We start from the raw sequence: 15780 nt of genomic DNA, 5'->3' as shown, positions 1-15780 counted from the left end.
GCACCTGGGTGCCTGTCAGCGTGGAGAGCTCGTACGCCTGGGGGGACGGGGACGGGGGGGGGAAGAGACAATGAGAACGTCAGAGAAAACACAAGGGGAGAGGGCGGTGTCGCCATGGCGACTGCCGATGTGTCCGTAGCAGGGAAGGGGTTAGTCAGGTTAAGGTCTGTTGCTCAGAGATATCGATAAGGGTCCAGATGAGGCAAGAGGGATTGAACTGGCAACCCTTCCGAGCAAAGGGTTGCCGGTTCGATCCCTCTTGTGAACGGTGAAGGGGGGTCAGGTCTGTTTGCACAGAGGCATCGATAAAAGTCTGGATGAGGCAAGAGGGATTCAATCCCTCTTGCCTCATCCAGACCAAAATCGGTAGGTTGTAATCGCCTGTACTTAACTTACTACTCAAACCCTGAGCGTAATTCCAACACGATGGAATAACGGGCTACATGATGGAGAGAAAACAAACTCAATCACTCAAGCAATTCAGGCCTAGAAAGAAAACACAAAAGTCTAAAAATACCCCCAACAGCGGAGTCTGACGTATAGCAGAATTGCTGCTAAAATAACACAAGATAAGGCCGCCCGGAATAGGCAGTGTGAAGAAGACAATGTAGTGAAGACACTGATTACGGCCCTGCTGCTGCTGGTGGTGGTGGTGGTACTGGTGCTGGTAGTGTGAGATTAGGAAGGGAGGGGAAGGGGACGGAGAGCCACAGCCAGGTATCCATGAGCACTGAATCATTTTGAGTGTGAAGAGGTGGGCTGGCTATGAAACACGACACCAGCATCTCATGCTGCCTCCTCTATCCCTTGTCGTGCATCACACACACACACACACCAGCCCCCCCCCCCCCCGGAGGCTGCCTTCAGCTGTGGGTGAGTCATGTGTTATGAGGAAGGAATAAAAGAACCAGATCAAGTCCTTGATATGGAGAAGATGAGAGTCCAATCTTAGTTTTAGGGAAGTGGGGGATATAACTCAGAGACCGAGTGCTGGACATAAAATGTAACAAAACCAAACATTAAATGAACAGGATTTTTAGTGGGTGAGTTTGAACGCTGAGTTTAAAAACCGGACACACAAACTGTGAATCGTGCCCTAAACACCTGGTATGCTGACATCTGTCGCTCTGGTAACAGAAGAAGAAGTAGAAGAAGAAGGACTGCAGTGCTCATGCGTTCCTAAATGGAGCCTTTTAGCAGCATGTAATTAAACTCAAGAGCCCTCCATCGTGTCCCTCTTGATTAGCCAAGCCGCCAGAGCGCTCTGTGCGTTTATTCATGCATTTGTATGTTTGAGCTCTCTCCAGTCCAACAGAAGGGCCTCACTGGAACAAGCGTCAGATGGTTTTCCACAAGGTGGGATTTAGCATTGTGGCTGATATGGATTCAGTTCCATTAGGGATGATGTGGAAGCACTTCTTATTGCTAAGGGACCGTGTTTTCCTACTGTATTTTACACACTTTATTGTGAGGGAGCGGAGGTGTGTGTTGGTTGGGTAGGCGTGCTTTAATCAGCATCCCCTCAAAACCTGAAACCTTGTGGTTCATCTTTACCAATTCCGTTCTGGAAAAGGACCCCTAATAACAATAATAACAGTAATAATGAAGTCAGAGCAGGGGCCGTGAAGACTGATGCACTGTGGGTAAAGGTTTTATATTGTTCAACGCATCAACTACTGGTTTGGTTGCCATGAGCCTGCGCGCCGAAAACCCAGTTTCCACGACAACAGTCTGAATCTGATTTCTTTATTTATTTAAACAACTACAATGTGTAGCAGTATCTATCTCTTAAACTGCTTTGATTGCCTTTTTGCTGGAACCTTTTATTTATTGTGGACAAAAGTAATTAAAAAGCTGCCTGTTAAAAAAATAAAATGGTTTCTTCTAAAGGCTGTAATTAGTTAAACGATCAGCATGCCCCACAGGTTGGGCGATGGGCTCCTGCAATCAGTGTGACCGATGTGATTGGTCTAACCGACAACTGGCGCCAAAGTCTGTATGGGAATGGGGTGCTGTATGTGGCCCTCAGTGAGTCAGAGTGATGATTGGTGCTGGTTGTCATAGCGATTAAAGCATGGGTGATGACAATGGTCGAAAATTATGAAATGGTAGCGACAATGGGAATATGGAGGGGTCATTGGTGGTGGTCATAGCAATGAATGATAGTGTTAGAGTTTATGTTAGTGGTAGAGTATGTTGGTGGTAATGGTAGAGTTTTGGTAATGATATTGAGTTAGTATTGGTGGTGATGGTAGACTAGTCACTTGGTATCTGTAATGAGTGACAGGTAATAGGGGTAGTAATGGTAGTGATAAGAGTTCATATACGTGGCTCTGGTAGACGAGTTAGTGATATTTGTACCTATATGGATACTGTAAGTGGTAATGATTGGTGTGATATTAGCACAGTTGACATTAGTGGCGATGATAGACTAGTTAGCATCATTGCTAGCGGTAGTGATGATGTCAGCTGTCGGGGTCTTTGACGGTCCTCTGATCTGCGCTGCAGGGGGTTTAGTCAGCTGTTACCACCAACAGGCTCAGACACTTGGCTGCTGCTGCCGCCTGCTCACAGCTCATCTACAATGTGTGCATTCATAATGACAATGGTGCTTATGTGTGCGTATGTTTATGGGACTGTATGCGTATGTTTATTGGACCGTGTGTGTGTGTGTGTGTGTGTGTGTGTGTGTGTGTGTGTGTGTGTGTGTGTGTGTGTGTGTGTGTTGAAGTTATGGCTTGAGCGCCCATTCAAACATAATTTGTCTGTCTTGCATTGACAGCAAACTGGTTGCAACACGGTGTCTGCACACTGAGTTTCTACAATTCGGTGCATCGTTTTTATCTTTATCGCTGTGAACCAAAACAGGGTGTAATATACTCATGATTGTAGTGGTACAGTTAATGCAACGTCGGACCCCATGAATGAATGAATGAATGAATGAATGAATGAATGCAAGGCACCATGCATTATGCCGTAACCTACATGCACGGCTGAAAAAAAAATCACTGCAATAACGATACACTTTATTAAGACCATGTGTAAGAGTCAACAGAAAGTGAAGGGGGGTAATCAAGGAAACAGTCAGACATGAATCAACTTACCTTCTTCATTATCCCCGTCTTCCGCTTGCTGAAAGTTGTGTAGCGCCTCAACTTGTTGTCAATAAACTCCATCTTGATCTTGACGCGCCCACGCGTCTTCTTGCCCGGCTTCGCCCCGGCGACCCCCCCGGGCACCATGCTGTACGCTCCGGGGGCGACCCCCATCTCCTGCCCCGTCACGGCCGCCTCCATCTCGCACCTCTCCCGCTTCACCCCTCTCCTGCTGTCCCCGATGGACCCGATCTGGTCATCCTCCTCGCCGGAGTCAGAGTCGTTCTCCGAGCCGCTCGGGTTGTTGTCCCGTTCGTACCTCGTCCCCCCGTGCATGTCCAGCCCGACGTTCAACGTCCCCAGGCCCCCCTGCAGTCCGGGGGGCTGCAGGGTGGTCAGCCCCGTCCCGTTACCTGTCCTCACACCTCTCGGACCCCCCGGGGGGCCGTTGCTCCCCAACATCCCGATGCTGTTGTTGCTGCTCCTGCCCCCCGCCTGTCGCCCGGTCGCAGCCCCACCACCGACACCGACACCACCGCTGGTACCGAACGCCGCTGACGACTGTCCTGCTTTGGCCAAAACGGGACGAAGTCCGCTCCCGAGGTGCCCCGACCCGTGTCCTGCGATGCCCCTGTTGGCTGAAGCTGATCCGTTTGCAGAGTGTGCCGATCCAGCCCGGCTGGGGAACATCCTATTTAAGGAAGCAAGTATCTAAACACACCAGCTCAGGAGCTGCAGCAGCCAGAGTCCAGTAAATGACTTCAGAACACACCTACAAGCCTTTGACCTTTGGCAGGGTAAACACCGAGACCCGTTGTTGATGTTTTGGAGACTCTGGGAAAACTGTCACGCCAACTTTCAAAAGTGATGCTGCCCCGGAAAACCTCCTCCAGCACGGGACGGGCTGAGCTCAGCCTCCTCTGTCTCCAAAACTCGGAGCGGCTTCTCAAAAAGGAGAGGGCGGAGGACCGCCTGCGTGTCGCTCCGCCGCGTCACATAGTCCGCTTTCTAAACTACGAACGTCGTCGTTCCTTTCTGCCGCCCGTATGTTAAATGGATGTTAAACCGTTGATTGTATTCAATTAAAGCGTCGTGACACACTGCAAAACGCGGTGGCGCAAAATTTGAGTTTAAAAACCACGCAATGTAAAGCGGAGTGATCTCAAAACAAGGGACTACTTTCCTCCTTATAAAGAGATACAATGTTTCCTTATATGGTGTTGTCTCTCCTTATTTGGTGAGTCACAGCGTCGCCTATGGATTGGCCAGTGACGATCCGGAAAGCGCTGCCATTGGCTAATGGGGCGCACTCATTAGAATAAATGCCAAAATGATTACGCTCCTGACGTCAACCGAGAGACTAGAAAATCACTTTTCTATTTCGGATAACTTTGTTTCTATTCTATTATTGTGTGTGTGCTGGTTGTGTTTGTGTGTTCAGGCAGTCCCACTCGCTATTTTGAGTTGTACCAGCTCCTGAACCTTAAAAAGTTTTCTCATTAGACATTATAAAGTAGGACAGTCAATGACATGAGGCCTACTTTAGCAGACGCTTTAATCCAGAGACACGCAAATTAGATTGAGGATTATGGATGTAAATAAAGGATGGAATTATGCTACAAAATGAGTTTCTTTAGACCAAACCTTTTAACACAAACTCCATTGTGTACACATTATGTATAAGTTATTAAAACGTCCACTGCTGTAACAATGTTCTAGTTAATTGGCAATCAAAGCACTTTTACCTTGACACAGTTGAGCTCTATTTGATGGAAGACTATTAAAGCTTTGAAGAGAGTCAATGGAGTTACTTTTAGTTTTCATATATCGTATCATATCATCAAATGGACCATCTTACCTTTAGAGAGTAGATCTCTAGCTGGCACCAATGTCTTTTTTTATGTCATTTTAGTTATTCTTTCTCCATATCTTAAAACAGAGTTGTTCATTCGAATGAAATAGGAGTATCAGAGCCTTTAAAACACACTTCAATGCTTTGTGTGTGAGTGACTCCATGATAACAGCATTTCCCTGTCTGGGCTGTCGTGATGGGGAGTGAGGATGTATCCATGCATAGATCCCTTTCTCTCAGGGACTTTCCTTGGGGTGAATTACTTTGTGATGGGCTGAATCTTACATCACAGGCCTTGCAATGTATTTTCCATAGTTCCCTTGGCTCCAATATCATTCTTAATTTACCTTTCTGCATCGGGAAATTGCATGCAGTGCAGTGGGTGTCAGCTTTTACTTGTTTTATATAGACCTTTTATGGCAGTAATTATGATAAAGGTTTAGAGATACAGATAGTCTAAACTGAACACGGTAGGAAGAATACATTTGCATGCCAATTATTTTTTAGAGCCAGCCGTTATAAACGTACCACTAAAGTTTTAGTGTACCCCGAGTGGATCATAAAATTACCTGAATAAGCTTCAACCAACAAAAAGATCCACACGAAGGAAAGGACGCCATGTTTTAAAAACACCGTGAACCTTTATTGACAGCAGACCGCCTATAACAGGATTACTGTGAAACATTTGCTGAAGCAGATTAAAAAAAGAGGTCTAGGTGTGAGTGCCTAGTGTTCATATTAAAAAAAATAAACAAACTGTTACATTAAAAAGTATAAAAAAAAACAATAGTTTATAAACAGAAAAGAGAAGGCCATTCGTTGCATTTGATTAGATACTGAAAAAAGTCAGACGCGCAGGGAAAACAGGCAAGATAATCCTTCATTTACCAGGCACTTAACATGAATACTGACGGCCAGCAGTCACTCTCTGGACCTTGGTTCTACGTGTTAACATGTTTTTAGCCGGTTATCTAACGCTCTCCCCAAACCCAATGGAACACGATACTGAATACATAGCATGACTACACTAACATGTGTCCAAGAGTACCTGTTCTATTATAAACACACAATACAAAAAGAAAAAGGCCGGTCCTTCATTATAAATAAACAGGCACCGTGTCCTATGATACAAAATGAAAGAGATAAACAGGGCTATTCTTTTGCTTTTTTTAAGTGAAGTTAGTGCATGGCTTCTACGTTATGCACACCTTTTCGGAGGGGATGTTCCACTTTACACGACGAGATTGGACCAGATCGCCAGATAGGGATTCGTGGTCAGAGCTGGATGGTGACTTTAGCGTTGATAGGCTGCGTTTGACCTGCAACAAGTGATAACGTGACGCATGAGCTCAATGGGCAACACTACTCCTAAGTAGCCGCCACAAAGCACCTTAATCCGATTGAGGTGACACAAACACTTACACGCACGCACATCCTCTCAGGGGCTTACTTGGCTAATAGACATGATTGTAATTTCCTGATTGAGGATCAGAACATAGATGTCTCTGTTAAGTTAGTTCTTTTTCTGCAACAACACGTCAGGTACACCCTGGAATATCACAATATTTTGTTCTGCAGCGGTGTCACACACACACACCACACACACACACACACACACACACACACACACACACACACACACACACACACACACACACACACACACACACACACACACACACACACACACACACACACACACACACACACACACACACACACACACACACACACACAGTGCCCCCTGCTGGACAAACAGGTCTTGGTTATTTTTTGTGTTTACAGTCACAGGAAGTTGTGGAGGAAGTTGTCCGGACGCAAGCCAGCATAAATTGCACTCTCTCTCTCTCTCTCTCTCTCCGTTTTACACTCATGAGTTCCTTCCTCTCTGCGGTATCCTGAGAAGGCCGAGTGCAGGGAGTGACCACCATCACAGAGCCCGCCATCCAAAAACAAAAACAAGAGATGGCTATCATCCGACGCCGTGACCTTATAATCAACGGTTTCTAAAACAGCAGTGAAAGATCGGAGGTCAGAGCGGAGGCACAGATGCTCTCGCACGCCGCGTCTCTGGGACAGAACCATCCTGGGGGAGGCGTTGGGGGGGGTGATCCATGGGGACCAGAGAGTGGGGGGGCTGTGGAGCGCGGTACATGCTGTGGTTAAGGCAAAAGGGGGGGGGGGGGGGAATATTCCACGTTCACACGTCCGACGTCGCTTCTGCACAACACACAACAAATCATGGGTCGTTTCCATTGGCCAAGCCAAACGTCTTCCACTGCAGTCCACACACACCCCGGCGTTGTGAAAAAATACATACAAAAAAACACAACGGTGATGATGATGGTAATAATAATAATAATATAAAAACAACGGCCAAGAGTTCGCTCCTAGATGCCCATCCCTGAAATGTGTGACTAATAATCCAGCATCTGTGTTGTTGTCATATTGGGGGTGCGAGTGTCGGGGTGGGTGGGGTGGGTCTGGGCGTCTAACGGAGGGTCTCCAGTCTCTCTTCCCCCCCCTCCCCCCACCGCTCAGACCTTGCTGTCCGAGGGCAGGTCTCCCAGGGCATGGACGATGTCGGTGAAGGAGGGCCGCTCCTTGAGGCTGGGTGCCCAGCAGCGAGCCATCAGCTTGGAGATCTTGGAGGGGCAGCCCTCGGGAATGGGCAGCTTCAGCTTCATGCCCTGCAGACCTGGGGGAGAGGGCCGTGGGGGGAGGGGGGAGGAGAGGGAGAGGAGGGGGAGAGGCGTGAGATGGGTGGATGGCAGACAAGCAACCGGATTCAAGAGGCACCACAGATCCAAGTTTGGGATGTCCCAAGAAGTTATAGTCTGGTAGAAAGGAGATGGGGTATTAGTAGGATGTTCGTATTTTTTGTAAGCGACAGAAGGAGACATTTTCTATGATTGTTGCGTTTTCAAGGGACTTTAGTTAAGTTTGTTAAGTAAACTGTAAAAATGTCTGCCGTCTAACCACCTGGCATTAGATATCTTATTGTATTAACGCAAATCAACCTCAACGTCTATAATTTTTTACACACTTAAAAATCCCATAACCTTGCCAAAACATCAACGTCCACACAAACATCACATCTGTATCAAAGTCGTTTAAACGCGTTGCCCTCTGCCGCCACCAACACTGACCTTCCAGCACTTCGTCGTCTGCCATCTTGGTGTAGGGCAGCTCTCCCAGGCTGAACACCTCCCACATAAGCACGCCGAAGGCCCACACGTCGGACTTGGTGGAGAAGTCGTCCTCAAACACAGACTCCTGGGGCAGCCAGCGCAGCGGGATCCAGGCCTGCCGGTAGTGGTAGTACTCACTGCAACACAAGAGCAGGCGTCAGTGAGGAACCTAACTACAGCTGCTGGGGCTGCTTAGCATCGTATAGCGTCTTAGCCTAGCTAGCTTTGTTGCATACAGGGAATGGGTTAACCTAGCAATTGTAGGGTCACACATTTATAATTCCTCATTCTTTTGTTCAGTCTCATTTTGCTGTGCTGTCAGTTTGCAGTTATTATCATCTTCTCACTTACTCTCCTAAAAACGCCCCTCTTAAGGCTGCCCCACACTACACGATTTTTTAATCTTATGCGATTGTATGTTGTCTGTCCTGGCACTTAAAAATAGTACTTGGCATTGTGTAGCATCTTATCCTAGCTACCTGTGTTGTATACATAGCGATTGTTGGTGCTTGGCACTTGGTTCTATGAACATCCTTACTGTACTGACACAGCTATATATTGTTGTTTCTCTTTCTTCCTGACAAACATACTTGTTAATCGCTTTGGGTAAAGGTGTCTGCTAAATGCCCTGAATGTAAATGTAAATGTGACTCTGCTAGATCCAGGCGACACCACAGGACACTGAAATACAACGATGTGGAGCAAGTAACTCAATGTGGATGAAGTGACGATCGTCACGTTTTGGCAGTGAATATTTACTGGGCAAATATACATTTTGAGATAGGGTAGCCAAATAATGGAAAATAATGATGGAATTAATTTTGTTTGTGCCATCTTGGGGCAGCATAGGCGTATATATGATCTGTTAACGTTGCTGTAAAAGCAGCCTTTACAACATCTTCGCCGGCTCCGATAACAATGCCTTCACTGCAGTGGTGCGTTCTGAACGGCGTTGCCTAGGAGACCTGTTATAGACGTCCTTGCTGAGCCCGAGGGCGGACACCTTGACGTGGCGCTGGCTGCTGACCAGGCAGTTGCGGGCGGCCAGGTCCTTGTGCACGAAGCGGTGGTTGGACAGGTGCTCCATGCCGCGAGCCACCTGGGCACAGATGGACACCTGTGGGGGAGAGAGAGGGGGGGAGTGGGGGAGAGATGAGCTGAGTCGGGGGAGACAGAGGGTAGGTCATGCGCGTACACACACAGGCACTCTCTCACACTCACTCTGACACACAGGCACTCTCTCACACACACACAGGCACACTCTCTCACACACACACACACACACACACACACACACTTACTTTGGTCTTGGTGCTGAGGGGATGCGATTTGACTTTGTCGTCTTTACTTTTGGATATTCTCAGGAACTGCTTCAAGTCTCCCTGGTAGCAGAAAAGAAAACACAATTAAATCAGATTGTATATGAGTGAGTGCTGTGAATATGAGTGCGTGAATATGAGTGAGTGTTGGAGTATGTGTGTGCGTGCAGGGAGGGGAAGATACTGCACACACCGCTTAACAGCCTAGCAAACCATGTGGGCTGTTCTGGTGTGCTAACGGGGGCGTTCACAGGAGAAACAGGTTTTCAGGCGTTTGCTCGCCATAGCTTCCAATCATCCCGTCAAAAGGTGAGGTGGGATTTGGATTTCCAGTGAATACCAGATTTTTCTGACACCACCTATACTGTCCCACTCCAATATGGGGCCGGCTTCAATCAAAGTACATTACGATACTAATCTAATAAATGTAAAATTAGGATGGAATGCCTCTAGAATTGGACTACATTACATTGCTACTACTGCTGTTAGTTGGGCCATTTGTCTTGTGTTTTTCACCATTGGTTGGTAGCTTAGTGGCCAGCGTGCTTGTAAGGTTGGTTTGGGCAGGGGCTTCTGAATATGTGTTTTCCTTGGATTTTGGCACAAGGGATTATAACATCTGATCCTGTGTATTAATTAAATTGCATATACATTTAAAAGACAATATAATCAAAAGATTTCCGGTATTGAATATTTCCCAATGGCTCTAATGTGTTTGATGCTGTAGTCTGCTTGATTTCTTTCCAAACCCTTTTCTCTAGACTTCATACCCAACCCTTCATACGCAACATGTCCATATCACACACTCCCAGCCCCTCCCCCTCCGGCGCCGGGCCTCACCAGGTCGCAGTACTCCATGACAGTGTAGTGAGGCTCCGCCTCCCGGCACACGCCCAGCAGGCGCGCCACGTTGGTGTGGCTGAGCTTGGCGAACATGTCGGCCTCGCGGCGGAAGTCCAGCTGCAGCTGCTCCTCGCGGCTCTGCAGGCTCTTCACCAGCACCACCGACTCCTCCTCGCTGCCCTCCGCCCGGGCCTTGGCCAGCAGCACCTCGCCGAACTCCCCTTTACCTGGAGCCCCCAGGACACAACGCATTATTAATCAACCGTTAATACCTGGGCGGCCCTACTCTCTCTGACTGAGTATGCATGATGAGATGTCTTGGTTTTACATTTTTGTTTGTTTAGTTTGTTTATCTTTGTTTCGGTCATTGTTTTGTTGTTGGTTGTAAAAATTTAAGCTTAAATCAGTTAAGCTTGTTTGCCATCAGACCTAAGATATGAATTTCAAGTCTTAAGACATGAACCTAAATTCTTAAGACATGAATCTTAAGGCTCGAGTGTAAAGTCTTAAAACATGAATCTCAAGTTTTAATACTGGAGTGTAAAGTGTTAAGACTGGAGTGTAAAGTGTTAAGACTGGAGTGTAAAGTGTTAAGACTGGAGTGTAAAGTCTTAATGCTGGAGTGTAAAGTCTTAAGATATGGATCTAGAGTCCTCTCATGAGAGTGGTCGTACCCAGGGTGGTGATGGTGTTGAGGTTGGCCCGGGGGACCTGCAGCTTGTCGCTGCTCACGTGGCTGTGTCTCTTGTCCCCGGGGGCTGTGGAGCCCATGTTGGTGAGGGCCACCTCCTCCTGGATCTCGGCCGTGGTGTGGCCGTTCTGCTGCACGGCTCCGCCTGGTGGCGGGGAGGGGGGGGGGGGGGGGGGGGGGAGACAGTTAGCTTGGGAGGGACAGAAACTGAAACCAACCGTTGATTCCTAAGTAATTCGGAGCGGGATTTGTGCGCAACATCGCAAACATTTATTATTACAAATAATTTACATATTAACACATTTTACCCCATCACTTTTCTACTGATAATTCATTAACACGTGCAATACTTGTTTATCCTTGATGGTGTCGAGCTGAAGTGCCAGTGGAAATAAACAACACACTTTCGTGCACAATATACTGGCTCTTCCATCGAGTCATAATGTCGTGCCATACCCAAAAAAAAGCCACTAGGTGGCAGTGTACACATTTAGGTTTTCAGAGTCCGAGCCAGTGCAGTCACCTGATAAATGATCCATCCCCTTCACTGTATTCCCAGACTCCTCCTCCAAAAAAACTCACCGTTGAGGCACTCCATCTCGGGCTCCTCCCCGTCCTGCCCCTTCTGGAGCCGCTTGGCGTTGCGTCTCTTCTTGCAGTAGAACATGAGGCCCAGGACGATGATGATGTAGGCCACCGCCGCGCCTACCGACAGGCCGATGGTCTGGATCATCTTGTAGGGCGCCTTGTCGTCCTCGTGGTCCGTCGTCTGGATCGGTTTCTCTGTCGGCCAATAGGGGGCGAGGTTAGGAGACTCATCTCTATTAGTTGATCTGTCGGCCAATAGGGGGCGAGGTTAGGAAACAGGACGCACGCCGGGTTCAACACCTCGTCTCTATTGGTTACTATTGTCAACCAATAGGGGGAGAGTTTAGGAGGGCCGCACGCCGAGTTCAACGGCTAATCTCTATTGGTTGATCTGTCAGCCAATAGGGGCAGAGGTTAGGAGACGAGAAGCACGCAGAGGCTGACGCCTCTTCTTGATTGCGTAATATGGTACGACTCCCCTGCGTTTGAGCGGGAAACCCTGAAAAGATGTCCGCCGTGTTTGGGATAAGAAGGCGGATTACAGTAGGCCATTGAGTTGAGAAGGGCAAAACATAAAAATGACAGGAGATTGAAACTTATATAAGCGTGTAGGTCAGGTATGACCCAATACCCTTTTCCTTAATGGGTTAAAGATGAACTTGGCCTATTGCCCTATTCCGTGAACACTTTTGACCGCGGCGAGTCAAACTATAACATGTTGATTTGTGTTTCCATTACATGTTTAAAAGCGCAGAAAAAAAGATCAACTCTTAAGCCGGGCTCTTTACTTCCTAATGTCAAGCACATCGAGTGGCACTCGGGAAAATAGGTGTGAAACATGGTACAGTGTCAACAAGACTTAATCTCATCTCTCAATGAGCTCTTGAGATCAGGAAGAAAAGAGCGGGAACAGGCCTGTCGAGCCTCCGACTGAATCCATCACTGAGGATGTAATGGTGTGTTACGTCGTTCTGCCACAAACCAGCCACAGCCAGCCGCGCAGAGTCAAACCGAGTGCAGCCGAGCCAGCACACGTGTACGGAGAAGGGCCTTTAGCGAACCCAGAGACCGCCGCACGCAACGAGAAAGAACCGTGGCAGTGCTGCCGCGTGAAAAAAAAAAACAGTACACACCCCCACACACACACACACGTCAGCTATCTCGGTCAACCGAGCCCCAGAACAATGCCTCTACTGTCCTCACGTGGGACACTACTCAAGACGGTGTGTGTTTGTGTGTTTGTGTGCGACTGTAATTTTGGGATTCAGATGTCACGCAAAGGGTGCTGGAGCCGGTGTCTAATCCCCTCGCCCTTTGTGTGGGGCCCGGCACCGCGGTGGAGTGGGGGTTATTAAGTCTGTCCTGATGGGTGACAGGCCGTGGGGCCGGGTGGGGGAGATGGGGGGAGTGAGGGCTAATAAGACCTTCTCTCCACCGTCCCGCGCTGGTGCTGACAGCTTAGATCTGCTGCGTAACAAGCTTGTTGACATGCCTACCTTATCTGTGTGTGCGTGTGCGTACATGTGTGTACAGTAAGTGTGTGTGTATGTGTCCATTCCTATTAGATAAATTCCTACTGTGTGTGTGTGTGTTTTCGTGTGTTCATGTATGCGTGTGTGCGTGTATGTGTGTCTGGTCGTGTGTGTGCGTGCGCAAGACCGAGCCGTGACCATTCCGAGAGTGTGGCCATTCATATCGGCATAGACAAATGCCTACAGTGTTGGTCTGCGTGTGTATGTGAATGCGTGGTTATTTTTGGGCGCGTGCGTGTGTACATGCGTGTGGTCATGTGTCTGTCTCTCTCTCTCTCTCTCTGTCTGTGTGTCTCTCTTTGTGCATGTGCACGCGTGCGTGTGTGCGTGCGTCTGACTCACCCACTACGTAGAGCTGAGCCATGCGGTCTTTGATGCTGCAGCTGTTCCCGACCACGCAGCTGTAGCGCCCCGTGTCGTCCGTCCTCACGTCGTGGATGACCAGCGAGCCGTTGGGCATCATCTGGAACCTGGGGGGGAGAGGGGGGGGGGGGGGGAGGAGGGGGGGCGGGGTGAGCTACAGGGTGAACCGCTCCAGAGCACAGGGGTCAGATTCAGCAGGGCCAGTACAGACAACAAGCTACTCTATCCAGTGACGGCAGCTGAAATGGATTCATCACATTCACATTCAGGGCATTTAGCAGACATTGGTATCGAACAGTACAGAAAGGATGTTCATATAACCGAGTGCCAAGCACTAACAAAGATAGCTAGGATAAGCTGCAACACAATTAACAACACTACTGTTTAAGTGCAAGGACGTACAACATTCAATAAGTGCGTAAGAGGGGTAGGGTAAGGGGGGAGGCTATGCAGAGTCTAGGTTCATAAATCATAAAATTCAGATTCATATTCTCCCATAGGATTATAACCAATAGGTTTATAATATCCGTCTCATTACTGAGGCTGAGCTGAGCTTTCTAGGGGACGAACACAAGACATCCTTAGAAACATTATTTCTGAATGTGTAACCCGTTTCTCGAGGTGACACAATTAAAGATGACACGTTTACATGATGAGAATGACAACCAAGAGAACCAGCGTTGTCTTCTGCTCTGTGTTCAATAAAGACCCACACAAAGGCAAGCAAAACCCACACACCACAAAAACACAAAAATAGCCCCATCACAGAAACATTGTGGGTGACATTAAACGACTCATCTATTTAAAGCGAGCAGGGAGAGGAAGAGAGAGTGGCCACGCTAAGCGTAACCTAGCAACCACAATTGCTTTCATGTGCACGCTGGTTTTGAAATTCAAGAGAAGGGCCGTGCTGCTCTAACTAACCATCTCAGATCACAGACACTAACATGCTGCTCCACTCACCAGCTCAGATCAGCTAACCATCAGCTGACCATCTCAGATCACATACAGTCTAGCGTGCTGCTCAGCTAACCAGCTCAGATCACAGGTGATGCGACACACAGCCAGTGAACATTTCTTTGTAACTCGTATGTGATATGACAACGAGACAATGATTCTCAGACAACGTGAAGGTGCCTGCCATAGACTGCGGTCATGTCATACATTTTCCAGACATTTTTTCTGGAAGACATCTTCCACATTTGTTACCTGGGGTCCTTGATGGTCTCCAGTAGGTTCTCTTTGACGAACCACTGGATGTGTGGCTCTGGGTCCCCGGTGGCCTGGCAGTGCAGGGTGGCGGTATGGCCCTGGTACACTGTGGTGTTCTCGGGCTCCAGCTTGAAGCGGATGTACACTGTGTGTGAGAGGACACAAAAAGAGAAATGGGTGTTTTACATACACACATACACACGGGTACAGTGAGAGGCTCACAGCTGGGGTAACTAATGGACTGAGGTTTCTGTGGTCGATGATCTAGGATGATCTGTGGTGATCTAGGACACTAATCGAAAAACAACCACATGCGCTTCGTAACACGCCCCATAAACGCCTTTGAAGCTCATTACATTAACAAGCTCTGTAAAATGACCTGCTCGTATCCTTCTCAAGATGTAAAAATATACTAACATAATACATTGACATTGTTGTAATATACTTCGGAAATAGCCACAGAACTTCCTCTGCTAACGTTAACCCTAAAGGTCCTCTGACACTATTTACATCAGCTTGACGTGAATGTGTGGTGGGTGACGACAGACGTATTCAACCCTCAACCTCATATAGCCTAGTGAAGATGAGCTTATGAGGATTCATTAGGGGTCCTACGAAAAACGTAGGAACCAAATAATGTTTACTATCATGTATTCATTAGGCCACCATACTCGTCATACTGTAGGACCCCGTCATGGCTGTATTTTAAATTGGAGTTTCACTTTTGAATCCAAGTGTAAAATAGCCAATGACAGTCGGCAGATAAGGGGGGTTATGATACCGATTATGAAAGTTACATTAAGTTTACAGATTATTAATGATATTATTGACGTGGGGGAAACACGCATACCTGCCACGCTGAGGGCCACCAGCGCCCTGATCTCCCCCTGCAGGCCGTTGGAGGCGATGCAGGTGTAGTTGCCGGCGTCGCTGCGGGTCACCTTGGTAAAGACCAGCTGGCCGTTGCGCTGCTCCACGTGAGGTGGGAGGTCTCCTCCGTCTGCAGGGGGCGACACAGAGACGAGGTGGAGGTGAGGGGGTGGGTCAGTTGGGTTTGGGTTGGGTCAAGGTGTAATATGTGTGCGTCTGTGTGT

The 15780-nt window shown here is 48.0% G+C and overlaps 2 protein-coding genes across 2 annotated transcripts in view; both read right to left on the bottom strand.

Annotated features, from left to right (window-relative positions):
- Positions 1 to 4003, bottom strand: part of LOC311350127 (serum response factor-like) — a 17323-nt gene extending 13320 nt beyond the window's left edge. Inside the window, exons 1-2 of the mRNA XM_084470152.1 lie at positions 3105 to 4003; positions 5 to 37 (exon numbers count right to left, since the gene is read on the bottom strand). Of these exons, the coding sequence (XP_084326278.1) occupies positions 5 to 37; positions 3105 to 3785 (714 nt within the window). The 5' untranslated portion in view covers positions 3786 to 4003. The remainder of the gene's footprint in view (positions 1 to 4; positions 38 to 3104) is intronic.
- Positions 4004 to 6538: 2535 nt separating this feature from the next.
- Positions 6539 to 15780, bottom strand: part of ptk7b (protein tyrosine kinase 7b) — a 67334-nt gene continuing 58092 nt past the window's right edge. Inside the window, exons 11-20 of the mRNA XM_084470917.1 lie at positions 15537 to 15686; positions 14684 to 14831; positions 13454 to 13581; positions 11574 to 11774; positions 10975 to 11136; positions 10298 to 10527; positions 9440 to 9520; positions 9104 to 9255; positions 8097 to 8275; positions 6539 to 7645 (exon numbers count right to left, since the gene is read on the bottom strand). Coding sequence (XP_084327043.1) covers positions 7485 to 7645; positions 8097 to 8275; positions 9104 to 9255; positions 9440 to 9520; positions 10298 to 10527; positions 10975 to 11136; positions 11574 to 11774; positions 13454 to 13581; positions 14684 to 14831; positions 15537 to 15686 — 1592 coding nt within the window. The 3' untranslated portion in view covers positions 6539 to 7484. The remainder of the gene's footprint in view (positions 7646 to 8096; positions 8276 to 9103; positions 9256 to 9439; positions 9521 to 10297; positions 10528 to 10974; positions 11137 to 11573; positions 11775 to 13453; positions 13582 to 14683; positions 14832 to 15536; positions 15687 to 15780) is intronic.

This window comes from Micromesistius poutassou (genome assembly GCF_964030765.1).
Source record: "Micromesistius poutassou genome assembly, chromosome: 7".
NCBI classification, from domain to species: Eukaryota; Metazoa; Chordata; class Actinopteri; order Gadiformes; family Gadidae; genus Micromesistius; species Micromesistius poutassou.
The sequence above is the reverse complement of the archived record's forward strand: the minus strand, read 5'-3'. Positions and strand labels throughout refer to the sequence as shown.